At 48.8% G+C, this 26,261-nt stretch overlaps 3 protein-coding genes across 3 annotated transcripts in view; 2 read left to right on the top strand and 1 right to left on the bottom strand.

Moving 5' to 3' along the window:
- si:ch211-63o20.7 (Serine/threonine-protein kinase pdik1l-B-like) lies at positions 1 to 3,556 on the top strand. The gene is made up of 4 exons (XM_048985624.1): positions 1 to 170; positions 612 to 1,288; positions 2,051 to 2,276; positions 2,934 to 3,556. The coding sequence occupies exons 2-4, from the start codon at positions 665 to 667 to the stop codon at positions 3,164 to 3,166; spliced, it is 1,083 nt and encodes a 360-aa protein (XP_048841581.1). The 5' UTR covers positions 1 to 170; positions 612 to 664; the 3' UTR covers positions 3,167 to 3,556.
- A 3,369-nt stretch (positions 3,557 to 6,925) lies between these two features.
- Positions 6,926 to 18,178, bottom strand: elp3 (elongator acetyltransferase complex subunit 3). The gene is given in 16 exon segments (XM_048985622.1): positions 6,926 to 7,137; positions 7,378 to 7,459; positions 7,546 to 7,773; positions 7,890 to 7,955; positions 8,033 to 8,123; positions 8,208 to 8,401; positions 9,496 to 9,622; positions 9,710 to 9,871; positions 13,276 to 13,430; positions 14,980 to 15,048; positions 15,353 to 15,416; positions 16,530 to 16,600; positions 16,697 to 16,750; positions 16,752 to 16,836; positions 17,211 to 17,310; positions 18,023 to 18,178. Coding segments are annotated over 16 exon segments (1,647 nt in total). The 5' UTR covers positions 18,045 to 18,178; the 3' UTR covers positions 6,926 to 7,060.
- A 940-nt stretch (positions 18,179 to 19,118) lies between these two features.
- The window catches only part of kif13bb (kinesin family member 13Bb), a 32,210-nt gene continuing 25,067 nt past the window's right edge, over positions 19,119 to 26,261 (top strand). Inside the window, 3 exon segments of the mRNA XM_048986337.1 lie at positions 19,119 to 19,412; positions 19,604 to 20,031; positions 22,519 to 22,612. Coding sequence (XP_048842294.1) covers positions 19,962 to 20,031; positions 22,519 to 22,612 — 164 coding nt within the window. The 5' untranslated portion in view covers positions 19,119 to 19,412; positions 19,604 to 19,961.

Genomic DNA, 26,261 nt, shown 5'->3' on the forward strand with positions numbered 1-26,261 from the left:
GTAACACAAGCGGGAAGTTGGAAGAAGGGACGGAAGTTGGGGCACTTCTTGTGCTTTTTTTTTAACTCTTAATACTTAACGCTTACTTACTCTTAATTTACGTAAATGTCTGTCTGCTGTTGTGTATAACGTAAAGTTGATTTAGCATATTTTTCTGCGGCTCTATGTGGGTAAGTACGGTTTTCCTTCGTTACAAACAAATTGACGTTTCTCCGTATTTACGTTTTTGTTGTCGCTAGTAGTAACAACAACAGCATCAACACGTTGAGTATAAAATGACTGGGTACTAAATAAACGGTTTTCATGGTTTCACTGGCTAGGCACCATAGTGGATATAGATTAACAATGTAACAAACTTACTGTATTGTATTCAAGTATGAGAAACGTTGGTTTGTAGGCTTACTAACAGTCATAGGCAAACAAAAGTAAAATGCAAAGCTTTTAAAAGAAAAACTAAAGTAACCTAAAATCACTTTATTTTGTACCTAAAAAGTGAGATGTAGTTTTAAAATTATGTTTGAAAATAGTTTCTGCTTTTAATCGTAAATTTATACAGGCTTCTGTGTATTGAATTGACACTCGCATTTTTTTTTCTGGCTGTCACAATGCAGAATTTCAGACAACAATCACCTCTACGGAGAGCCTGTTTTCAGTGGAGCACTGAATGAGTGATCAGATGGAGAAGGTGTACATCCTGGAGCGGGAAGTGGGCCGGGGCAGCTATGGGGTGGTTTTCGAGGGCCGTGTAGCCGAGACAGGGCCATGGGGTATCCGGGGCGATAGGGTTGCTATTAAGCGCCTTCCCTGTAGTAGCCCTGAGTGCATCGAGCTGTTCCTACAGGAGCTCTGGGCCATGAGAGCTACAGCTAGGAGCCACCCCAATGTCATTGCCCTCCACTGCTGCCTCCATCAGACTGGACCTAACATCCTTCAGCCCCTGGGGGCAGGGAAGCTACCGCTGGACCTGGTGGAGAGCGCCCTCAAGGGCAGCGTGAAACGATCATCTCCGGCCCACAAAGGCACAACCGCTAAGACGCGTGGGAAAATGTTGCCTCTGCAACCTGCTGCCATGAGCTGCTCTGCCCTGTGGCTGGTCATGGAGTACTGTGATGGCGGCGACTTGAACCGCTATCTGCTGTCAAGGCCCCCAGACACCCAGAGGAACTACAGCGTGATCCAGCAGTTGAGCAGCGCCGTGGCATTCCTGCACAAGCTCCGAATCGTGCACCGTGATTTGAAACCCGACAACGTACTGGTGCAGGACACCCCTGCTGGACCGCTTATCAAGGTGCTTGGACCCCTGGTTCGCATGGGAGCCTTGAAGAAATAAAACAGCGTTCGGAGGTCGAGAAACTGATAAACAACCGAAAGGGACAAAACACTATGCCAGGAGGGGGGATAGTTTATCATTTGACTATTTGGAAATGGTTTGCTGAAGAAATATTTGTATGGTAATGTGGGCAGTAGGTTTAGTGTGAAATTTACTGGAACATGCAGTTAAAATTACAAAAAGCAAGTGCGCTTATCACAGAGCACACATTCAGGGTGCAAATGAGAGTTTCTCTTAGCGGTGATCGTATTTGTTGATTAGACTAAGGCCGCTGGTTCCATATTGATTCATACGCTTCATTGCGGTTCTCCATTCTGCATTGTTTGCAGTTTCATAGTTTAAGAGTAGATGACTATTGGTTTTGTGTTAATTTGTGTTAAACTTATTCTTAGTCATGCTGAAGGATGGTGGGAACTTGAAAGTTTTGGGATGAAGAGTGGATAGCACGTTTCTTGAGAAGAAGACTTAATAGATCTAAGAGGGTTTGGGTAAATCTTAGGATATAGGTGCAGATTAGCTGCATCATAATTACCATAGTAAAACATTCATGTTGTAATTTTATGGAAATTCATTTGAAGCTCTGCCTAGCAACACTTGGGCTTCTTGACAGTTTTATATGCTATATTATCTGCCTCACTTGTCAGTCTCTTTCGGCAAAACAGTCTTCAAATATATAAATGTAAAAGTAAAGTATTCCTTCTCTGTTTTGTCCTGCGGTAGGTTGCGGACTTTGGGCTCAGCAAGATGAGCGAAGGATTGGCCGAGGGGCACCTCAACAGGAAGTGTTTCTCCTCCACCTGCGGTTCGGACTTCTACATGGCCCCAGAGGTGTGGGCTGGCCGTAGCTACACAGACCAGGCAGACATCTTCTCCTTAGGCGTGCTCTTCTGGGCCGTGTTGGAGAGGATCACCTTCCTGGAGGATGGCAGCATGCAGGAACAGCTCGGTGGGTGTCTGCCAATGCAGAAGGGAGTCTGAATAAAGGGGAGGGGCTAAGACTGCGATCCAGCTGGTTGTATAGCAGTGGAATTATGTTGTCGTCTTATAACTGGTAATTTTATTACATATGATATATAGTGAATATAAATGGAAACTCTTATTCATAGACATTTTTTGCAGTCTCGTTGCTTATGCTTGTGGTTCTTCCTGTACTTTAGTTGCTAATCATTTCTGAGTGCCTCCACTAATTCCAACTTATTTGTGGAAAATTTGAGCATTATTTCAGGGTTATCAAAAGCAGACAGCAACTGCTATTCTGTGGAACAGAGCCCTCATGGGGGAGGGAATCGAAACAATTCCATTTTCCTGTTCCTTTTAGGTTCCATACTTGCTCGCAGATTAACTTTTTAGGGGTTTGTCTGCCTGAGCGTGCATATTTAATGTGTGGCGCAGGAACACAGTACCCGGCACTGATTGTTTGATGTTTGGTAGGCTTCTGAAAAGCCGCTTTGTCTGCTAGCAGCTAGACACTGCACCATTAAAAACGCAGCAGTAGTGACAGCATTGAGTTTCCACAGGCCATTTGCGCATAGATTAGGTAATAGAATGAGACATTGTAGCTGATGGTATACATCCTGATGCTGTTTTCATGTCCCTGACGCAGGTGCCTACGTGTGCCGGGGCCGCTGGCTGGTGCCGCTGGGTGAGGCCCTAAGTGAGAACCCAGACCTGCAGCTGGTCATCCCTATGAGGGCCCGGCGGGCCCCTCCTCTGCCTGCCCCCCCGACACCACAACTGTGCACTCTGCTCTTGGACATGTTGGCCAGCGATCCGGCCTCCCGGCCCACGGCCTGCCAGCTAGAAGAGAGGGTTCACTCTGCCACAACCTCCCAGTGAAGGCCAAAGCCAAATGGCCATCCTCACTCGAGCACTGTTTTCCAATCTAGTCCTTGGGAACCCACAGACGGTCCACGTTTTTGCTCCCTTCCACAGTCCACTCCATACAGGGAGCTGAGAAGGAGCAAAACTGTGGACTGTTTGTGGGTTCCCAAGGACTGGGTTGGGAACTGCTGTATAAGTCAGAGGGATGGAGTGCTTTCTTGGGAATACCATGTGAAACAGCATGTGGAATATCTCACCAGACTTTGCTCCTAGCGCTAGCTGCTTTTTTCAAAATGGAATATACTTAATTTACTACATCGTGTTGCTTTGAAGGTATTGTGTTCTTGGGATTTGTGTAAAGAAGTATATTTATTTTAGAAGTATTAAAAAAATTGCAGTCCTCAAGATGGCTCTCAACTTCAACGCTCATTCCTCTAGGAAATGGTTCTTGTGCTTAAGTATAATCCTCCAGCTTCCTGACATGCATGACCTCCTTTGCAAGTCTGACTTTTCTGCAATATATACTTTCACCCCAGGAAAATTAAGTAAACTGACTGGGTTTAGTTTCTAGCTAACTTCAGATTTTTGTGTGATGCTTTTGGTGGAAAAAAAACACTAGTGAAAAAACAAGTAATATTTAGGAATATTAATAGGTATGAAATGATATTTTGCTGATGTCAGTATTGTCAAACGGAGCCAGCTGAGATGTTTCAGGTATCTGTCTACGATGCCTCCCTGAGGATGGAAGGAAGGAAATATCAGCATAGTTCTGTCTGTAAGTGAGGTCCCCCTGAGCCATGCTCTCATCTTCGGACTCTTACCACAGTGCATATAAAGCCGGTTGTGTGGAATTTTAACTATTTCAGGTCCAGGTCAGCTTATTGCTCACAGGCCACAGCCATACTGGGGAATTATTGCTGTGGGATTGCTTTTGTCCATGTTAACTCGCGTTTCTTAGGGCTGCTCAATCCTATCTGAAATTGCACTAAATGAGCTGCATGTATCGGGGTTGATTGATTAGGTAGTTGTGCTGCGCATAAAACTTCAGACAAATGAAAAGCCCAATGCGCCATTCAGCAGAATCGTAATGCACGTCCCAGTAGTGCTTTTACAGGAATAGGATTATGAGGCATGCTGCTGCCATTGTGGATTTACACTCAATTCTCGGTGGAGAGAGTGCAAAGTGATATACAGAATGAGCTGTAAGTCAGGGGTCAGTGATTCACAATAAGAAAAAGCTGGAGTGTGTGACCCTTTGGCCTTCCCTGCTGAATGATGCCCTCCGGTGCCACTTAGAGTAAACACATCCATGATGTTTCTAGCATGGAGAAACAAGGCTTGCCTAGAGACTTATGGTCTCAATCGCTGACACTGTGACCCAGTGTGTTATGGGTGGGACTCAACAGAACCAATCAGCAGGGATTCCTTGAGAAGCACTCTTTTGTGGCGTGGGGGGGGGGCGATATAAAAGGGAACAGAAGTGTGTTGATGACGATCTCGACCCCAGCGGCACTTCCGCTCCAGTAAAATTTATGCATTATCTGATAAGCGAAAGATACTTTTTAGTGATTCCTAATTTATGAAGCTTTGATTAAAAACCGTTACCCACGCTACCATTCCCCCAAGTAAAAACAAAAATCTAGCTTGGTGACAATGATGGTATTATCTCCTATAACTCATATCTGACAGGAAAGGCAATTCTCTTCAAGGAAAGCAATTCGTAATTTATAGCAAATGTGTTTTACCAAGCTATACTGTTGCTGGTGGATCAGGACTGGACTCAGATGGTTCTGACTGTACATTTAATGTCGGACTGTACATTTAATTCATCGGCATGGGGAAACTTGTATTAAGGATTTAAGCTGGTGTCCTGTAGGATGAGTAGCAGAAACCTGGATAGCGCCTGTCATAGGCATAGATCAGTAGCTCTGAAGTCTTGAAGTAGACAGTAGTGAACATACCTTGCAGAATCTGCATCCGACAAGACAACTATAGTGAACCAGGCGTGGGGTCTCTCCCTGTCTCCCTCCAGATGCTCTGACAGCCTCACACAGAGTCTGACTGTACAGAAGCACATCCATCCTCACCCGTCATTAGACCACCAGCGAGCCCGCTGGTATAATGTGACACGGGCTGCCACATTGCGAGTCGTCGCTCAGACTATGGCACCCGCACAGCGGCAACGTCAGAGCCCGTCGGGGACGTGCTTTGCAGCCCCGTAACTCAACCGATTGGCAGACCCAGATGGAAAAATAATTGTGTAGTGGGGAGACGGATAAATTAGCGAATCCTGCCAGGGTGGCTGCTATTGGGGTTCCCGTGGTGAGCCCCTCGACACGCCGTGGGGACGCCGGGCAGCGGCTAATAGAGCGGCGGTGACTAACCGCTCAGGCCTGATTGAAGCACGAGGCCAAGGAGCAGCATCATGCCGGTAGCCACTCATTTCAAGATGCACACAGCAATAGATGAGAGCTAAATTAATGGGGGGGGGGGGGTGTTTATATAAAAAAGGCACTTTCAGACAACAGAGCTATTTAGAAAATAACCTGCTTAAGGAAATGGGTTTAATCTCCATGCTAATGAGGAAATATTTGCAGCTGGCTCCCTCAGAGTTTTACAGCTGAAGCAGTAACAGCGGTCAGGCTCGTGTGAGGTGGACTGATCGCTGGATTCGCGGTACAGTTACCAGTACCAGTGATACTGGCCAGGGGTAGCTCTAACAATACAATTTACACTACAAGTCACCGAGAGCACAAAATTAATTAAAAAAAACTGTTTATTGAACTAAAAATTATATATTTATGCGATTAAAATTTGCATTTCCTTGGCTGTGGTGCTCTAAATCGAAGCTCCTGATCTGAACTCAGGCTTGAAAACGACTCTGTACTATAATGCTGAGCATGGTCACCCGACCAGAATGTCCGAGTCACATGTCCGCCAGTGACCATGTGTTACAGATAAGGTACCAAGATGTCCACCAGGACGCATCTCAAAACCTGTCTGTGTCTGAGGAGTGGAGCCCAAAGTGACAGGAGCACCGCCTAGCCAATGGGGCCCTCGGTTACCCTGTCTGGGCACCGCCTAGCCACTGGGGCCCTCGGTTACCCTGTCTGGGCACCGCCTAGCCACTGGGGCCCTCGGTTACCCTGTCTGGGCACCGCCTAGCCAATGGGGCCCTCGGTTACCCTGTATGGGCACCGCCTAGCCAATGGGGCCCTCGGTTACCCTGTCTGATCACCGCCTAGCCAATGGGGCCCTCGGTTACCCTGTCTGGGCACCGCCTAGCCAATGGGGCCCTCGGTTACCCTGTATGGGCACCGCCTAGCCAATGGGGCCCTCGGTTACCCTGTATGGGCACCGCCTAGCCAATGGGGCCCTCGGTTACCCTGTCTGATCACCGCCTAGCCAATGGGGCCCTCGGTTACCCTGTCTGGGCACCGCCTAGCCAATGGGGCCCTCGGTTACCCTGTCTGGGCACCGCCTAGCCAATGGGGCCCTCGGTTACCCTGTCTGGGCACCGCCTAGCCAATGGGGCCCTCGGTTACCCTGTCTGGGCACCGCCTAGCCAATGGGGCCCTCGGTTACCCTGTCTGGGCACCGCCTAGCCAATGGGGCCCTCTGACACTCCCGCCAAACAAATGGAGCCCAGGAAGTGGAACAAAGCCAGCCGAGCCTGTCCTTACACACGTGTCTTTGAGGAGTTCAAAGCAAAAAGCACAGTTACCCTGGAAACAGTTTACAAAACAGCCATCAGTGACACTCTGTTCACCAACATAAAAGAAAAATAGATTTAATCATATCCTAATACGTTTGCACTCCAAGATAAAAGCAGTTCAGTAAAGAGGTCTTGTGGGTGTTCTGTACAGGCTGTGCTCCCTGTTAGGCCCTCCGTGGTCATGTGATCCTCTGTCAGTCCAGGCACTTCACCATATACGGCCCCTCCAGCACATAGCCCATCTTCCTGTAGTAGTTCCTGGTTCCCACGCCTAAAAGGCCAAAGAGATTTATTTTCATATAAAATAGCTACCTGAATGCGTTGATTAATTACCATCATTAAAAGAGATTATTCATGGGGAAAAGATGGAAAGTTTCTTGTTAACGAGCGATTTTCTCATAGGATATGTCCTGTCAGGTCTGCAATTCTCTTAATTCACCATCATAAAAACCATCCACCTTTACAGCAGTGATTCATTGGGGGTGGGGGGGGGGGGGTTAAATGCGCATACCGGAGATGACAGCCAGCTTTGCGGCCCCGTGCTCCTCTCGTGCTATCCTCTCCGCCTCCTCCATCAGCAGCATCCCGAAGCCCTACACAGAGGTCCACATGGTGATCAGACCCAGCCGCATGGCAGGACAGGATTCATTTCTGCTAAGGTGGGTGTGGTTCATCTCACCTGGTGCTGGAACTTGCTGGGGTCACGGCTGCTGACGGGCACCACACTGCCATATACGTGCAGCTCACGCACGATGGACACGCCCCCCTTGAGCTCAGCCCGGAAGGACGCCGTTGAGCAGCGCCGCAGTCGCAGCAGGCCGATCAGGATGTCCTGCTCTGGGTCCTCGTATGACAGGAATGTCTCCCAGCTGCCATTGGCCACATAGTCCCTGCGCACCAGCTCCACCTGCAGGCCAAAAGGGGGAATCGCACTTCCAGGGACAAGCAACTGGTCCTAATTTGCATACCATTAAGAGATATTTAAGGTCTACCCCATACCCCACACACAAAGCCACCTGTTACCTGATAGGGCCGCACTTTGTGATGGATCTCTTGGATGCCCACCTCCCTGGTCCTGACATCACGGCACTGCAAAGACAGCGGGAGGTGTTAGGGGGGGCCCCTACTCCCTGGATCCTGCCTGGGTCTTGTGGCTCGAGCCTCACCTCGGTGCCCATGTCCTTCATGCGGGCGAGGGCCAATTCTCGCAGGTTTCCGTGCTCCACGCCGGAGCTCACCAGTGGCATGGGGATGTCCCTGGACAGAGACGGAGAATCAAACAGGTGTGGCCACCACATATAAAAAGTGACGACCAGCAAGGGGCGCCACCGCAAGCCTCACCTCTGCACGCGGTACACACGCATCCACGGTGGCACCAGAGCCAGGATCCGGGCTACCAGGTCCACCAGGGCGCTGGGCGAGTAGCTCTTGTAGCGACCCGTCTTCCATAGCTCGTAGAGCCCAGTGCCGCGGATCACCAGGGTGGGATACAGCTTCAGGCCGTCTGGGCGGAACGCAGGGTTCTCAAAGAACTCCTGTGGGGAATTCGGCACTGCGGTTATGGGCTGGAACCAAACCTCTAGGCTCCTGCCTCACGTCCAGGTTGAGACCCATAATCCGAGCTACTGAGCTCCTGGAAAGCTCATGTACACAAACTGCCTAGGAGTGTGCAGAAGCCAAAGAGCAAAAATAAAACATAACATACGCGCAGTGGGGGTACTAGGTGAAATCGGTGCCCTTAATTAACTTGTGGAACTCATGCGGTATTGAAGAAGGTAGTTCTGAAAGGACTTTTGTCTTTGTATCTAAGCATATTTGCCCTGCCTCCCCCGCTGACGCGCGTCGGGCTCGTGTAGCCGGCTCCGGTCCGATAAGCGAAGCAAGGCATGCGCGCATCTTAATGCCTTTCCGTTATCGCTGTCCTAGGGCTTCTCCGGGGACATGCCGGACAGATGGGCCACAGCAATGCGGTTTTAGAAACTGAGTCCTCGCAGGGGGGCAGGGCTGAGGACCTCGGGGAGAGCCTCGGGTTAATCATCACGCAGTCGTGTGAAAGGGAGCTCAAACCAGTGATTATTATGGGATGGAGCGGAAGTCCTCATATGTGGGGGGAGGGTGGCTGCCTCATTAAATACACACAGATCCATGACGGGAAAACAGACGCACCTCCATAACAGCGGGAAAGGGATGATTTTACCCTGATCGGACGTTACACTGCAGAAATCTTAAACTGCATGAAACGTGCCAACTGAACACAGACTTCCAGAAGGTTCCCCTCACAGAATCATAGGGTTAATACAGACCATAATAAGATAATGGCAGTGGGGTGACTGCGGCATGCGCCCGCCGCCGAGCCTCGATAAGGACCCTGCAATGAGATAACTGCCGGATTCATTAGCCAAGACGGGAGTTCCAGCACGAGGCCCCCCCCAGCGGCAGTAAAAGCCAACAAAGCGAATCGCGCCTCTGCAGCCCCGTTGACACGCAATTCTCACCCCGCAGCTTTGTTATCAGCCCCTACGGCACTAATACCCAGCATGCATCTGGGCAGCTACAGCCACAGGAGGAGTCCTCAGGAGACACAGGCACGGCATGGCGGAGGAGAGGCCAGAAGCAGGGCGGGACTCACAATGAACTGCTCCACGTCACGCTCCATGCCCACATTTGGGAGGTCCGGCATCATATGGGCCACCACCTTAAAGCCAGCATCCTTGGCCAGGTGGAAGGACTCGCAGACAGCGCGCACTGTGTGGCCCCTGCACAGAGACACGCACTCTCAGGAGCCGCACAGACGCCACACAGCGGGTCGTTTCTCCCCAAGGTGCGGTGCCCGCCCCCCCAACCTGTTGGTGTCGCGTGCCACATCCTCGTAGACGCTCTGCACGCCGATCTCCAGCCGGGTGCAGCCGTAGGCCAGCATGTCGCTCAGGTGCCGCTTCAGGCAGTAGTCGGGTCGCGTTTCGATGGTGATGCCAACGCACTTGGTGGTGCTGCGCTCCGAGTACCTGTGGAAGATGGCCAGCCTTCTCAGGGGGAGGGGGGCGGGGGAACAGGGAGCCTACGGGCCGAGGAATCCAACCCCAACACGCACATATGCAGCCCTAGGGGGAATCTAACCCACGACCTCACAGGAGCTACCATGACGCCGAAAGTAAATCCATAAATCTAAAGAAAAACAATCCCCCCAGAAAAGCCCCCCCCCCCCCTCCAAGTGGGTCTCCCAACTCACTGCATTGACCCTGTTCACTCCGGTGAATATTAAAGCATAACTGAATTGTCAGTCTGCAGCACAGCCTTCCGGCAATCGCAAGCCAGAACTCATTACTCAAGGCTAAGGTAGCGGGACGCTCTATTCCGGAAAGGAGAGGCAGCTATTCTCACGAAAAACCCGATTATGCCCCGCCCTCCTGTAATCGGAGACAGTAACTTTTCTGTGCAGAACACCCTCCAAAGTCCCTTACACCCTCCTACTGCGGTTGCTGGGCCCGCAAACCCCCCAGGACAGCAGAGGTTCACATTTCTCCTTGAAACACTTCTGACCAAATAACCATGCCCCCTCCCCATCAGTTCTCCCCAGATTTACTTAAGGTTTCTAATTTATTTACTAGTGTGGACCAATCAAAAGCTTGCCGTTTATCAGTAAAGACAGACTCCAAGCTGGAATCTGCCTTCATTACGGCTCCCTGATCCGTACGACGATAACGACGGAGGGAAAAACACAGGGAGTCCCACCGAAGGGGGTGAAGGGTGACAGACCGGGCCGGATCACGTTATTCCAGCAGAACAGAACAGACCCAGAGAAAGAAAATCAGGAGGAGCTTATACTGTAAAAATGCTGACATTGAACCTTGTTTAGTGAGAAATTACACCGCCGAGAGATGAAACTATCTGAGAGTGTTTGAGAGTGGGAATATCACAGTGAATACCCACAGCGAGACAGCGAGATCCCCCAGACACAGTGGTCTCATACCCACCCACATTGCTGGACAGACAGACGGCTCCAATCTTTCCAGTGCAGATAAGACCTCACCATTATATCGACCCCGTAGCTTCATACAGCACTGCAGGATTAGCGGTCGAGACAATCACCCTAATCGTGTCATCTTAACGAAGCTGTCGATAAAGCGAAGCTATCGGAGTAATCTGTCAGCCAACACCTGCACACGAAGTCTGTCCTTATCGGATCATGACGTAAAATGAGTGAGCTTGTGACGTCCATCTCGCTCTGCCAGGCACGTTTCCCTACTGCCAGACAAACCCGACTGGTACGTGGTTCAGGATTCTAATTACTTCCTGGGGGAGGGGGTTAGTGTCTGACCACACAGACTGGCAGAGATCCCCCCCCCCATCAAGAGATGCATGATATATTGGTTAGCATAATGGTAATGGCCGACACAGGTGTGTCATTCCTGCCGGATATTCAATTGTAATCAATATTCATAATTATCAGCACAGCAGATAAACACATAACTGCTAAAATAATGGATGATCTGACATTTTCCTTAATGGAAGATGTTGGAGTCTGTCGAAACATTTACCAATCCCACCACTCCCCCCACGGACCCTACAATAAAATCTGCTGGTGGGGGGGAGGGAACAAATATGGGGTCACGGCAAAGGGGGAGAAGCTGCTGTGCTCCTGTGGGGAGAGACTGCAGGAGATCACGTTCCCCCCAGAAAGAGCAGATTACCAAACCCAAACAGAGACTCAGAGCTTCTGCGTGAGGTAGGGTGCGGTGGGGGGGCTTTCTTGCGTCAATGCTACGACATTGTGGAGCCCCTCAGCGCCCCCCCCCCCTCCTCAAAGCCTTTATCTGTGGCCGAACCGGCAGCCAAGCAGCAGCTTCTGAAAGCGAAGGAAGTGCAGATCCGGGGGCCGCCCCCCCCCTCCCCGACTCCTCCGGGGGCCTCGCCAGGCCAGCTGCAGCAGAAATTAAGAGCACTCAAAGGCAAGTAATCGTGCCTTGTTCGGCCCATCTTGAGTGGCGCGAGCGAGCCCGGTCTCCTGTGCCAGCGTCCCGCCCCCGGACCTCATGCAGCCATTCACGGCGCTTGGTCTCCTACGCTGCCACATCTGCGCCGCCCGCCCCAACCACCCCTGCTGCTGGCGAGTCTCCGACCTGCTAACTTCAGCTTCATCGTCAGCTACCGAAATGCCACATGAAGGACGTCTCAAGCCCAGAATGCAAGACTTGACTCTCAAAGCCCACACTGTTGTACAAAAGCGAAACATCGTCACTGCATATTTTATCAATCATTTGGGGGGGGGGGGAATATCCCCTCCTTTCCTGCAGGACCTGATCACAAAAAGGTGCGGTCAGGGCAGCCCAGTTCGGAAAGGCTCCTCTCACCCCTTTGATTGGCTGAGGTTTGACCGACTAATTTTAAATTGAACTGTACAGTCTTATTACAGAGCTGCAATTCTCTGTATATCCTGTATACATGTCCGTCTGTCCATCGATCCATCGATCCATCCACACTTGGTTCTCCTATGCACGGTTTTGGGGGTCCAGAGCATATCCCATAACACATAAAACTCTTAACTGCTTTTTGTTGTTACAAAACATCTTACTTCAACTATGCCCGGTTTAGAAGAAAACATTACCATGTACCTACCTACTACACATACAGGTGGACAGACAAAAAGTCCCATTTTTCAGTTTCTGAGAAGTTACTGCACTGTGCATTTGCAGCGAGGCACAGGTGACACTAAGGACTGCGGTGACAATACGAGGCACGAGCAGCTCTACCTCCTTCTGATGATAAGCAGGACACAGCTTACGAAGCCCAGCAGGTATAAAAGTCAGCATTTTGCTTTCACTCCTCCCTACCTTCATGCCCAGACCAACATAAAGACCCTTCCATCTGGAACAGAGCATACAGCTGCTTCAGTACAGCAACATCAGCATCAATCACTACCCTTAAGGGCATTTACCACCATGCTGTTTAATCCTACAGTCTTGGATAATGTGATAACCATCTTTTCACTAACAAATGTCTTGGTCAGCAGCAACAGCGATACACTAAATATTTGACAATATGTCAATATTTCGGGCTGAAATGTAGCAGAGGGACCTGCATGATTCCTCTGGCCCAAACACAGCAAGCATGCAGTGCCCCCTACTGGTGTATCTTTCAATAAGAAATTTTATTTCAAGGGGATTTCAGAAACACCAAGGCACTTAAAAGAAACGAGCATCCATTTCATTTAACTGCATTGTCCATCTATGGCTTTCTGGCTTTATCAAAGCAGATCAAAAATTAGTACTGAAAACTAATTTTATATCAGAATTATTACCAGCTGTGGCGCTGTTTGGCCAGCAGAGGGAGCTACTAAGGTAAATGATGTGCAGAATATCATCTATTATCCTGCAACGGATAGAAAGGGGAGCATGAGCGCAGCATGTACCTGACCGCCTCGGCCACGGAATTGGAGGTGTGGCCTGACAGGGCATCGTGCAGGTTCCTGATGAAGTAATCTCTGTACTCCTCAGCCAGGGCCATGAAGGTGCCTCCCATCACAATAAACTCCACCTTGTCCACGCTGTGTCCCAGCTGCTTTAACTGCGCAGTTGGAGAGGGAGTGGAGAAGCCTTAGCACAGAGCGCGGCGGGGAGGGGAAGGGCCTTAGCACAGAGCGCGGCGGGGAGGGGAAGGGCCTCAGCACAGAGCGCGGCGGGGAGGGGAAGGGCCTCAGCACAGAGCGCGGCGGGGAGGGGAAGGGCCTTAGCACAGAGCGCGGCGGGGAGGGGAAGGGCCTCAGCACAGAGCGCGGCGGGGAGGGGAAGGACCTCAGCACTGAGCGCGGCGGGGAGGGGAAGGGCCTCAGCACAGAGCGCGGCGGGGAGGGGAAGGGCCTTAGCACAGAGCGCGGCGGGGAGGGGAAGGGCCTCAGCACAGAGCGCGGCGGGGAGGGGAAGGGCCTCAGCACAGAGCGCGGCGGGGAGGGGAAGGGCCTCAGCACAGAGCGCGGCGGGGAGGGGAAGGGCCTCAGCACAGAGCGCGGCGGGGAGGGGAAGGGCCTCAGCACAGAGCGCGGCGGGGAGGGGAAGGGCCTCAGCACAGAGCGCGGCGGGGAGGGGAAGGGCCTCAGCACAGAGCGCGGCGGGGAGGGGAAGGGCCTCAGCACAGAGCGCGGCGGGGAGGGGAAGGGCCTCAGCACAGAGCGCGGCGGGGAGGGGAAGGGCCTCAGCACAGAGCGCGGCGGGGAGGGGAAGGGCCTCAGCACAGAGCGTGGCGGGGAGGGGAAGGGCCTCAGCACAGAGCGCGGCGGGGAGCGGAAGGGCCTCAGCACAGAGCGCGGCGGGGAGGGGAAGGGCCTCAGCACAGAGCGCGGCGGGGAGGGGAAGGGCCTCAGCACAGAGCGCGGCGGGGAGGGGAAGGGCCTTAGCACAGAGCGCGGCGGGGAGGGGAAGGGCCTTAGCACAGAGCGCGGCGGGGAGGGGAAGGGCCTCAGCACAGAGCGCGGCGGGGAGGGGAAGGGCCTTAGCACAGAGCGTGGCGGGGAGGGGAAGGGCCTTAGCACAGAGCGCGGCGGGGAGGGGAAGGGCCTTAGCACAGAGCGCGGCGGGGAGGGGAAGGGCCTCAGCACAGAGCGCGGCGGGGAGCGGAAGGGCCTCAGCACTGAGCGCGGCGGGGAGGGGAAGGGCCTCAGCACAGAGCGCGGCGGGGAGGGGAAGGGCCTTAGCACAGAGCGCGGCGGGGAGGGGAAGGGCCTTAGCACAGAGCGCGGCGGGGAGGGGAAGGGCCTTAGCACAGAGCGCGGCGGGGAGGGGAAGGGCCTTAGCACAGAGCGCGGCGGGGAGGGGAAGGGCCTTAGCACAGAGCGCGGCGGGGAGGGGAAGGGCCTTAGCACAGAGCGCGGCGGGGAGGGGAAGGGCCTTAGCACAGAGCGGGGAGGGGAAGGGCCTCAGCACAGAGCGGGGAGGGGAAGGGCCTTAGCACTGAGCGCGGCGGGGAGGGGAAGGACCTCAGCACTGAGCGCGGCGGGGAGGGGAAGGGCCTTAGCACATCTGGAAAAATACACATCTGTCTTGTAGAGATAGGAAGACACAGGATAAGGTATCAGCCCAGACATATGCTGGATCAGTTACCCGGCGCCATCAGGACCAACCTGCTCCACGCGGTGGCGAGTCTGCAGGTAGGGGTCGTACCGGGCCCGGATGGCCCTCATCGAGGTGGGCTGTGAAGGACAGCGAGCATTCAGTTACAAGCTGTGAGTGCACAACTCCTACAACGGCCATGACAGCACTGCCACCTCAAATGTAGTCATACTATTGTAAATACACGTAACTCTGTGTTCAAGTAAAATAAAAAGACCTTTAAATAGACAAATAAAATCTTTAAATATAAATATATAGCTCCAACACAATTCTAAAAAACTCCCAAAAGCACTAAAAGTTTAACTAATACTTTTCATCTCGTTCATAGAAAATGAACACAGCTGGAATACAGGTGAGTAAATGCAGATAAAGAAGTACATTTACCTCATAGCCAGTGTAGGACTGTGTGGAATACTCAAAGTCAGAGTCTGGACCACCAGGACAGTAGCTGTATGAGGAAGAGTATCTCAGAGTATCTCACTGCAAAGTACCCTCTAAAATAATCTGCATACACTAACCCAAAACATCCCAAACTCAAACACCGAAGCTCAGGAACCAAATTCCTAGTTCCAGTTTCCATCTCGACCAGGAGCTTTTGTAGCCACTTTCATGTGTCCTGCTCTCAGCACACAACAGGAACTGTGACACTAATGCTAAAGTAGCATTGGAGACACAAAAATCTCGTAGGTTAAACTTCACACATCAAAACAACGGAGGCTAAATAAGCCATTTTATTACATACGTGTTTGCATAGCCTAAAAAATAGGATGCAGCCTTTTATTTATATGACCAAATACATCTTCAGAATTCATTATTAAATCTGGCCAGCAGCTCAATCTTTCATTTTCCACGGAATGAAAAACAATGTAACATTATTCTGCTAATAAGAGCTGGAAAGTTTCCTCAGCACCAAAGGAGATATTAGACGGAGATAGAAGGTAAATCGGCCTTCGATCGAATTTTGCAATGCAGAAATACGGAGATGCAAGCAAAAAGCATTAATGTCTTTAATGTAACAGATACAAAAATAATTCCATCCGGTCAATCTTTGCGTCTATACTTCTATCTCTCTTTTCGTGCTCTTCTGCACAACTTCCAAGTGAGTGCAGGTGCCAATGGTCAGCCAATCAACAAAGTTCATCACTGTGGCCCACCGCAGTAGTACGGGGACGAATGTAACTCCGGAGTAGGAACTAAAAAAAAGTTCCAGAATGGACTGAGTTCCTGTGGTGAGAACACAACACAAGTTCCTCGTTCCCGGAAAGAGTTCCAGTGTTGGTATAGCACCGATAATGACATGTGCACATTCCTCTATCGTCACGAAAATTAGTTCTTTCTGTTTTGACTCTTACTCAGTCCATAATCGCAGTTTGAGTAGCTACTAAATTTCCATGAGGTGCAAAATAAAGAAAACACAAGTTTCCCTAGTTAACTAGCTGACACTTGTTAAGCACCAATACTAAGTTCTCCGCTTTTAACTCATTCTAGTTGGCTTGTGCACCCGTACAGACTCCACCCATCCTTATCCATGTGACCGGCGTCAGCAAGGGGCTCTACTCACACACAGATATTCCCTGTGAAGGTGATGTGGGGGCACCGATGGGGCTTGCACATCACGGCAACCACCGCAATCTGCACGAGGAGACAGATGGAGCAGGTAAAGGAGGTGGGCTATCCATCAGCACGGCGAAAGAACGTGGAATGGGGGAGGGGCTCGAGCGCACGAACCCCACTGGCGGTACGGATGGGTTTGGCCTTGAGCTTGGGCAGCAGGATGCGGCGGGTACTGTGGCGGGACGGCCGCAATAATGTCCACCAGGCGTGGCTGCACAGACAGGCCGTACTTTGCCGACGTCTTCGTCTTCACTCTGAGGAAGGCGGGGCCAGGAACACGAAACCCCAAGATCAGGAAGAGTCAGCTGTACTGGATTATTACGAAGTATCAGGTCACAGGGCGTCAAGCCGGGCCCAACCAAAGGCCGATTAGACCCGAACAACTACAGAACATCTCTCGTGACCCACCCAAATTTCACAATTATAGCTCAATTTCAGTCAATTGGGCTATCAATCAATAAAAAAGATGCTATATAATAAATTAAGGTACTTTTTACTAAAGTGTCATGTAATTATTTGTAAGATCTCATAGAAGTCTGAGATAGCAGTTCCAGAGAAAGCTTTCAAATTACATTTGGAAAAGCAAACTTTTTCTTTCCTTCACACTGCCGTATTTGCAGATACTGACTTGTTGAGGTTGATATCCTTGCCTTCTTCATGAGCCTCCACCAGCTGCTTGATGACATCTGCAATGGTCATCATCATCAGCTCCGCTCGACTGAGGTCACCTGATGAGCATAAGACACACGGAGTGAACAAAATGTTTTATAATGCGTCTACTAACAGTAGTAATTACCAAGGTTGCCAGCTCCAAAGCATCTGGCGTGACTCGTTCAGACTCTCACGCTCAAGCAATAAATCTTACGGCAAATATATATCATTCCATTATAAATCTAAAATTGGTAACATAAAAGCGTTGGGGTAGTTTGCAAACCCTACAGACTATTTACAAGATAATAAAACTGTTACATACATGTAAATGCGTATGCATGTGTGTGCAGACTTGTCTCAAGTTCAACATCTTACGCCAGTCAGCTGATCAAAGTTGGCAACCCTAAATTACTGTACCGGGATTACACCCATATAGTCACGTAAACATTCCTCACTGATTTCTTATGCTGACATAACATAGGCAGTCGAGTTAAGTAGCTACATGTACTGAGAAACTGAGATGAACTACCTCAACTATTAAACATTAAACCTTTTTCCCCTTCTTCCACTGAAGATGCATCACCGCAATCTCGCTGAAAAACATTTAACTCAGGGGACATATAAATTACGGCACAAACAGCGTAAAGTGTAAAGCTGATCGTTTAAAGAGGTTACAGACGATTGGAACAGCTAACCATCTAATAGCAACACCCTGCTAATACGAATGACAACACCAAAACATCGATCACCAAACACGCAATGGACTTGACAGCTGAATTTAGTACTTACTCTTCTTCTTCGGTTTTCCCATTTCAAAACTGTTGTATCAGAAAACAACTCAAAACACAAGATTACGATCAAGAATCAATTCATAGTAAATACACTGCGTATCCAAACACGCTTTCAACCGTAAACTGATACAAACTGTTGAAAAATTCAGACACTCTAAACGGAAGTGTGTTCAAAATATTGTTTCGATGGGAAAGCATATATCTTTTAATACGTTCCGCAATAATCTTAGCCCTAGTATACATGGCTACAATCACTTATTGTTTTACATTAATACAAATACGTAAAAAAGTATAAAGAATTCATACGGATTTAGCAATAAATATACTATAAAATGGAAGAAGATCACAAGATATTGAATGTTGATTTTGTTTTGAAGGTATACTCTAGTTACAAAGTTATGAAATCAGTAAGAACTATCCAAATGTGTTTCGATTGTAAGCACGATTATTGCTTTTTACTGTAACCTCTCATTAAAGATTAACTTTTTCATAATTAGGTCTATGTGTAGCACATTGTGCTTGAAAATCTATGTTTCAACTAGTAGCGTTGCATTTCTAAATATTTTAAAAGCTGTTCTATTTCAAAATAGCTACTTTAAAACTGAATTCGAGTTTACAAATAGTAAATAAATACTTATATTGCTGGTATTGCGTGTTTTGGAATTAACTGCAGTGTAATAGGGTGAACATATGTCCTCTTTCCTGGACCTGTCCTCTTTTTTGAGACACCAAAAATCCCTGAAATGTCCGAGATTTCATTTTGTTTTATGCATTAGCTTTCTACAAGGAGGATTCTTTCTGTGTACATATTTGCGTAGCTTTGGTGCCTCTTTGCGTCCTGTTCCCAGTGTCCAGTTAACGAATTAAATCAACAAGTACCCAATACGTTTTACTGTTTCAATCCAAAACAAAAGAAATAGGATTGTCTTGAGTCGAAAATGTCGCAAAAATGTATTCAGAGCCAAATGAGTTGCTACACTTCACCACAAAATAAATAATTTGTAATGAAAAAACTATCAAGGACATTTTAAGCATTTTTTGAAGACGAGAAAATTAGTTTGTTTGCGCATGCGTTGCTCTTGAACCCCGAGGCTTCAGCAAGAAAGGAAAGGAGCTGAATATCTGGCAAGTTGTGGAGCGTCTGCGCTCCAGGTTAAAATGGCACCAATACGCAGTTGTGTTACGGGCGGATTCAGGAAATGGAACAGGTGGATATGTGTCATCCAGATAAGGAGCATAAAGTGACCACAAGGCGGATTTTTAAAGTGTATAATTACTTATCCTAAAGAAGACCTTACACCAAAAAGGTTGTTCTAAGAAAACTGGATGTGAATATGATCTCCAATTAAAAAAAAACTTGGCAGAAGGATACACAGCTTGCTGTGCAGGTATTTCTCTTTCTGAGCTGACTATTTTAATTTCGTTTCATTTGTTAGTCATAATACAGTGCAATCATTAATCAATAATGGGAAAGCAAGCTTTTTTATATGGGAAGCCTCTAGGGCTGAGATTATAAGATGATCCTGGTTTAGCGTTTACTTTAAAGTCCTGTTTTGTAAGTATTTTGTTTTCCTGCAAGGTTTCACCCGCTGACTTTCTGACTCTAGCAGAGGAGAGAGACACCGAAACGGCGACGCGCTTCAGACGCGATCGCAGCCTGGAAGCGGCCGGCGGCGGGTAACTTCTTGCTACGGTGACCTGTTGAAAGCCTTCAGACTGGTGGCATTTAACTTTTTTTTTTTTGCTCGCTGTTAAAATGTTTCGATAACAGCGAACATTTCCTAAATAAATCTGTGCTCGTTATTGGCAATTCGGGCACTTGTGGATAGAGTGATTTTGAAAAGAGACTTAAACGGGAGTCTTATGGCGAATATTCTTCTCTAAACAAATACCGATCCGGTAAGAAAAGACCGTCAGTGGATCATCGGAGGATCAACATGGGTGAAGGCGAGCCGACCGAGTCCAACGTGCTGGTGGCCGTCCGTGTCCGGCCGATGAACAGGAGGGGTAAGTGGGAGGCGATCGCCAAGGTGTGCGATCCAAAGGGACAGTTTCAGCGATCTGGTTGCTTGTTTTAACAGCAAATGAAACAAATAGTGACATGCGGGCCAGTTTGGCGCTTTAACAAACACTGCGTACAATGTGCCCAGCATACACTTATTTTGTTTATTTTAATTGGGAAACGCCCCTGTTGCATTTCTGTCGTCAACCGCAGATTAAGATAAAGCAGTAAGAGGGTTTTGTGAAAAGAATGCGTGAATGTTCACAATTTTATTTAATGCACTTACAAAAACTCCTTTGTTTTGGGTATTCATGTATTTTCTATATAAACGACTTTTCGCGTAGAAGAATTAATCTTCCATTCTCATAGGTGATCAGGTTTGGACTATACTCGCTCACGTGTACATCATGCTCTGTAATATGATATGGATTGAAACAGATTATTAATAACGAAAAATGCACATCGCCTCTACTTGTAGACGGGGAAACTGTACGCATATTTGCAGGCTTAAGTAACGGCTGTAGGCGCAAGTTCTGCCCTCCGTAACGGCAGGCGGACGCGCGGCCTGACAGAAGGGGTTTGTGTGCTAATGACGTTACAGGCAACCTGTCAGTGACTAACTCACTCCGAAGCTGAATTTTGGGCTGTGATGCAGCCGTTTTGGAAGGAGCTGGTGAATATCTTCTCCTTTCAGCAGCCAGTAGGCTACAAAAAACTGAACTGTTGCGTAATGTAGCTCTGCAAGGAAGTCTGGCTTTCTTTGGATAGGAATACAAATACAGCTGCCTAGGGCCTGATCAACACAAAAGGGCCCAGGCAAAGTCTATAGTAGGCAGAATCTGCTATTAGGGCTCTCCCTTGCCTTGGGCCCCTGAAAAGGTATTTGGCCCTGACTAACGTGGTGTGTTTAATTAGGAACGCTGCATGCAGGACAGCGCAACACTCCCATTTTGCTGAGTCGACCTTTATGGTACTTTTCTTATTCCAAAGTTGAACCAGGCTCTTGACTCGCAACTAAGGCGGCAAGATGACAATGAGTGTTTCTGTCGGATGGTAAATGGGAATCATTCATGGAAAATGAACACGTCAAAGCTACGCGAATAGAAATGCGATTATTTGAGTTTTTCTTCTGAAATGAAATGCTGTTCTGCATTGTGTTTGCCGTGTCTTGCAAGGCTACAGCTGAAATTTTCACAATGATGCCTTTGTCTTTGTTCTGGAACGCGTTATTCAAATTCCAGAAGTCTGTAAGTCCATAGCTGTCAGCTGCCCCCCCCCCAACCCTACATCAGCCAGTAACAGTTACTGTGGTGGAGATTTTGGTTCTAAAGTCTGCGTTTAATCACTCGGCCTGCCGCTGTGAGGAAGGGAAAATACTCCACATGTCTGTCGTCTTGCCTTCAGCGATGCCTGCTGATGTGGGTATATTAACAGTAGCAGTAGGTTTGGTCTGCGATGGTCAAGTTGAATAATTTCTCAAAGAGTAGTAAGATGCATTTTAGCCTTTACATAGCACACGGTGGAATGCCTGTGGTTTAAGTAATAAAGTCAGGTGTCCTCCACATTTTATTCGGTTATTTTTCAGTTCGGCCGTGGATGTCCTCTGCATGTAAGTTGCAGAATTGGGCTGGGATGTCAAGTCTGCCGCACATTAAGCAATAAACTGCCCGGTGGCTATTTTCCGTATCTTTCCACGAATTGGTGGGAAAAGGACACATTAATTAGCCTGCTGCGTCACGCGATGTGTAAAGTATCATCACCAGCATGTTTGCCATCGTAATGAAATCAAGCTGTTTTAGCTTGAAAAGTTCTTTTCATTTTCTGTCCCAAACACTCTGCTTCCCATTTTCCTCTCACTATGTTCAAAAAATCGAAACAAGAGCTGTTTCTTTGCTGCTCCTCCGCTTGTCTGGGAGTTTTAAATCGCTGTCATATGAATGAATCCCAGGGTTTATGAGATCCGGGTGGGGAATCGGTGAGTCACAGGAAAGTGTGGCACCGGTGTGGAAAGTCCCCCCCGGTGGTCCAGCTGGCAGCAGAGGCCGGTGGCAGCTTGGCGTGTGGGACGGGCAGCACTCCATGGCTAGAAGGTGACGGACAGTCCTGGCAGCTCCAGGAGAAAGTGATTCACACCGGGCTGCATCGCCACATCATTTCTGGAGCCTGTGGTGGTTTTCTAAATCCTACAGTTACAAGTTGTCGGTTTCCTTTATAAAGTCTTTAAGCGTGTGTGACCTGTGGCAATGCATGTGTCACTGTTATAGGTGCAGAAAGTACTTCTGAAGTTTCTGGGGGCAAATAGTCCCAGGTATTTATGCACTGATGAATTAAGCTTAATGGAATATTGGGGCAGGTCTGCAGTCGTCTTTTATCACCTTCATTCCCATTAGACCCAGTATGCAACAGTTCCCTCCCGCATATGGTATCTGTGTTTTTGTTAAAGTGATTGATGTGGAACCCTTCGCTTAAACTTTATTTTATTTTCTTTGTAGAAAAGGACCTGAATACAAAATGTGTGGTGGAAATGGAGGGAAACCAGACGGTGCTTCTCCCTGCCAACTCGAGTCTGGGGAAGGGGGACATCAGGTAGGGTGTGTGTGTGTGTGTGTGTGTGTGTGTGTGTGTGTGTGCGCACGCACGCATGTGTGGGCAGAGTGAATGCAAACAGGAAACAAGGCGGAATTGTAATGGTGCTATGTCACTATCTAACGTGTGTGTTTGGGGCGTGGTCTATCCAGCTTGCCAAACGAAAGCTATAAATTACACAATGAATCTTTTTTTTTAAATTTTTTATCTGTGCTACTTTTGTTCAGTTTCTACAAAAGTATCACTGAATGTTTTGTGTGTGTGAGAGGGAAGTGTGTGTGCGTGTGTGTGTGTGTGTGTGTGTGAGAGAGGGAAGTGTGTGTGTGTGTGTGTGTGTGTGTGTGTGTGTGTGTGTGTGTGTGTGTGTGTGTGTGTGTGTGCGAGAGAGGAAATTGAAATGGCACACCTGCTGGACCCAGAGGATAGCGGGAAAGGGACAGGGGGGATTATGATGTTTAATCCTTGTGTCATGCACTTGTTGTTCTGGTTATTGGGGGGGGGGTATGAGCTCTGTAGAGGGGCAACTTCAGACACTTATCCCCTCACCACCAGCCTGCTGTGGTTCCCAGTCTAGCTGCCCATCAGGCATAGCTACTTACCGGCCCGTGTGACATCACAGCCTTTCCCCTCGCTTCCGTTGCTATAGCAAAGGGAGGAGGTCGGCCCCAGGTCAGCCATGGCAACGCAAGGTCCATTCTGTGGGAAATGGGCGACCACGTTCACTCCGGCATCTGTCGGCTGTAAACTTTAGTGGGGGGGGGGGGGGCAGCACCGCTGGCGTAAGTCTCCCTGACAGGTGCACAAAGAAGTGAGTGAATAGGGCTTTTGCACTCTGAGGGTGACAGCCTGCCGTCGCCTGCTGCTCTTCTCAGCAGACATTTTTATTACTCAGCAAGGTCATGAGTGCCGGAAAGAAAAGGCCTAAAGCAGCGTCGGTAGGGTGTGTGGGTGTGGCCTTTCCACAGAGGTTCAGAGCCCATTTTCTGGCGCTCATAGGACAGCTATGGGACTCGTCCTTCCACAGTCGGATGGGGATGTTATCACACAGGGGCTTAATTTCATGTATCTGCATAAATGACCCGGTGTGTCACAGAGACTGGGCGCAGAGTTCAGTGTGTGGCTCAGTGGGTTAGAACCCAGTGCTTGCAATCGGAAGGTTACTGGTTCAGATCCTAGGTTTGGCAGAGTGATTTCACCCTTGGGCCCTTGAGTGAGGTCCTGCACCCCCAATTGCTTCAGGAACTATGTAACTCTGCTTCCTCAACTATATGTCTCTTTAGATAAAAATGCCTGTTGAATAAAGTATTGGAAAAAAAAAATGAAAAATGTCAATCTAAGCACTAATCTATGGCTTGAGTGGGGCGGTATCCCAGCACCAGGGCAATGGAAGCCGCTTTTCCCGGTCGATCCATGGAACGCTGCCAGAGCGTGCAGCTGCTTGTCCCAGGCGAGGAGACGCGACCGGTACCTATAAAAACAGCCAGAGACGCCCATGATTCGCGTCCTCTAAGGGCGTGTGGCCCAGTCAGGCTGCTCTTGTTCTGGGTTTGGCCCTGTCCTCTGTAAACTCATGCCCTCTGTTTCGGTACCGAGCAACATGGACGTATCCTACATATCTTCCCCCCTCCTTTTATCCTAAGGGACAGAGGTGATGGCACCTTGTAATCGCTGCTCCGTGATTCCCTCCGGCCCTTTTCCTGAAGCTTGTCACCGGATGTTTTTAGGTCTTTAGCAAATTCTTCTCCGTGTAGAGAATCCTAACCCTATCCTGAAGGTGCAGCTTCTTGGTACCAGTGGGTTACAGCTGGCCCCTGCTTTGTTTACTGTGAATTTCTTCGGCTAGCAGATGTCCAGAACCTCCTCTGATTTCAGCCTCCATTTCAGGTTGTGCTTTGTAACTGGCTACAGATCACTCACAACTTTCACTAAATCTACCAGATGCTGTAGCGCCTTCGCTGAGACACCGCTGCGTGTACAGCGCACTCAGGAGGGAGCCTGCAGCCCCGCCCTCGCTGGACGTGCCTCAGAAACCATCTCGCCGCGTAAATATTTTCCTGCACAGGAGGAAACATGGAGTCTCTCATCCTGTTTGGGTCTGTGGCCTCCTGCGATTCAGTGGAGGTGCTCCTGCATTTTTTTGAGTGCCTCTCCTCTCATTTCTCGTCTTGTCTTGCTGCCGCGGTGTGATTTGGACGGACGTCCCCTTTACTGGGTGCGAGTATTAATAGCCATCGCCCTGCCGTGACTCATCAGGGACGTGCGGTCATGGTTAGTGTGCCTCAAGCACGCTGTTCCTGTCATCGTCCCCCCCCCCCCCCCCCGTCCTGCCAGCTGTTTCCGGGTCACGTCAAGTCATTTTAAATCACATTTCCAGCTTTTAGGATAGACAAATGGAGGTTCTGGTGCCCTATTAAACAATAATAAGCTTTCTGTATGGCTGCAGGGCTTGTACGTTAGCTTGTGATACTGGAAATCATAATCGGGACTGGGGGAGGGGGGGGGCACCCAGGCCCGTGTCAGGGTAATTTTGGGAACATGATTAAGAAAGCAGTAATGAACAATCATGAAAAAATAACCAATAAAACTTTATTAATAGAAGCCTGAATTAAATCTATTTAAAACAAATGTTTTCTTTTAGGCAAAAGATATTGGTTACTCACTATGTGTTGCGATTTGATATCTAAAAATTATTTTGTTTGTTTAATGTAGTATTAGCCAGATCTCAGAATGTATTGAGAAACAAAAAAAGTGTGAAATGAGCAGGCTTTGACAATTTAGATTTTTTTTAAATGAACAGGCAGAAGGTTATATGAGTTTTTCAAAAGCAAAAAGTCAAACAGAAATTCCTGCAGTGTGAAGTTCACTGAGATACAAACCAGTTCATTGCTGCTTTTAGCTTGGTATCCTAAACCAGTCTTTCTGAAAGTGGTCCTCGGGGACCCCCAGACAGTCCATATTTTTGCCCAGGGAGCAAAAATATGTGCTGTCTGGCACGGAGCTGGGAGGGAGCAAAAAGGTGGAGCGTTTGGGGGGGTCCCCGAGGACCGGGTTGGGAAACACCGCCACATACTATACTTTCATGAAGTTCCTCGTCCCTCTTTCATGACTCTGCCTCTTGGCAGCAGGGATGGTTTGCAGCTAGTTTGACAGCCAGTGCTAACATGCGTCCTTCCACACCATACCACTGTTGGTTGGTTTCTTGGTATGTGCCAGGCCCTGCCCCATGATTATTACCAAATTAGATCTGTGCCCTGTGCATTCTGGGAAATGGACCCTGCCCTGTAAAACAGGACACAGGTTTAGAATATCTTTGCGATGCTCTGATTTTTATTTATTTTTTTAAATATACTCCAGTACATAAAAACATGGTGCAGCAGAATTGGAAAATCTGTTTAAGCTTGTTTAAACAGACTCCGTGTCGCGTGTTTGCCCTCTGCGGTTACATTACCACATTTAGCTATTTTCTATTCCTGGATCATCTCTTAACGATTTTTTAGAACGTCAATTATAATTCTTAGGTCTTATTATAATTCGGTGGAAATTGAGCTGGGTGTTACTGTGTGTTGAATGCCAGGTTAGATTCCTGTTAGATTTGGATTGTAAGGCATGTTTCGCTCTGGTCTTGGCAAACCCAAGATGCCTGAATTAA

This window comes from Brienomyrus brachyistius, chromosome 19, assembly GCF_023856365.1.
Source record: "Brienomyrus brachyistius isolate T26 chromosome 19, BBRACH_0.4, whole genome shotgun sequence".
NCBI classification, from domain to species: domain Eukaryota; kingdom Metazoa; phylum Chordata; class Actinopteri; order Osteoglossiformes; family Mormyridae; genus Brienomyrus; species Brienomyrus brachyistius.

Coding starts and splice junctions, on each gene's coding strand:
- si:ch211-63o20.7 (XM_048985624.1), top strand. CDS start 665: ATGAGTGATCAGATGGAGAAGGTGTACATCCTGGAGCGGGAAGTGGGC. Junction 1,289..2,050: donor CTGCTGGACCGCTTATCAAG/GTGCTTGGACCC, acceptor GTCCTGCGGTAG/GTTGCGGACTTTGGGCTCAG. Junction 2,277..2,933: donor CAGCATGCAGGAACAGCTCG/GTGGGTGTCTGC, acceptor TCCCTGACGCAG/GTGCCTACGTGTGCCGGGGC.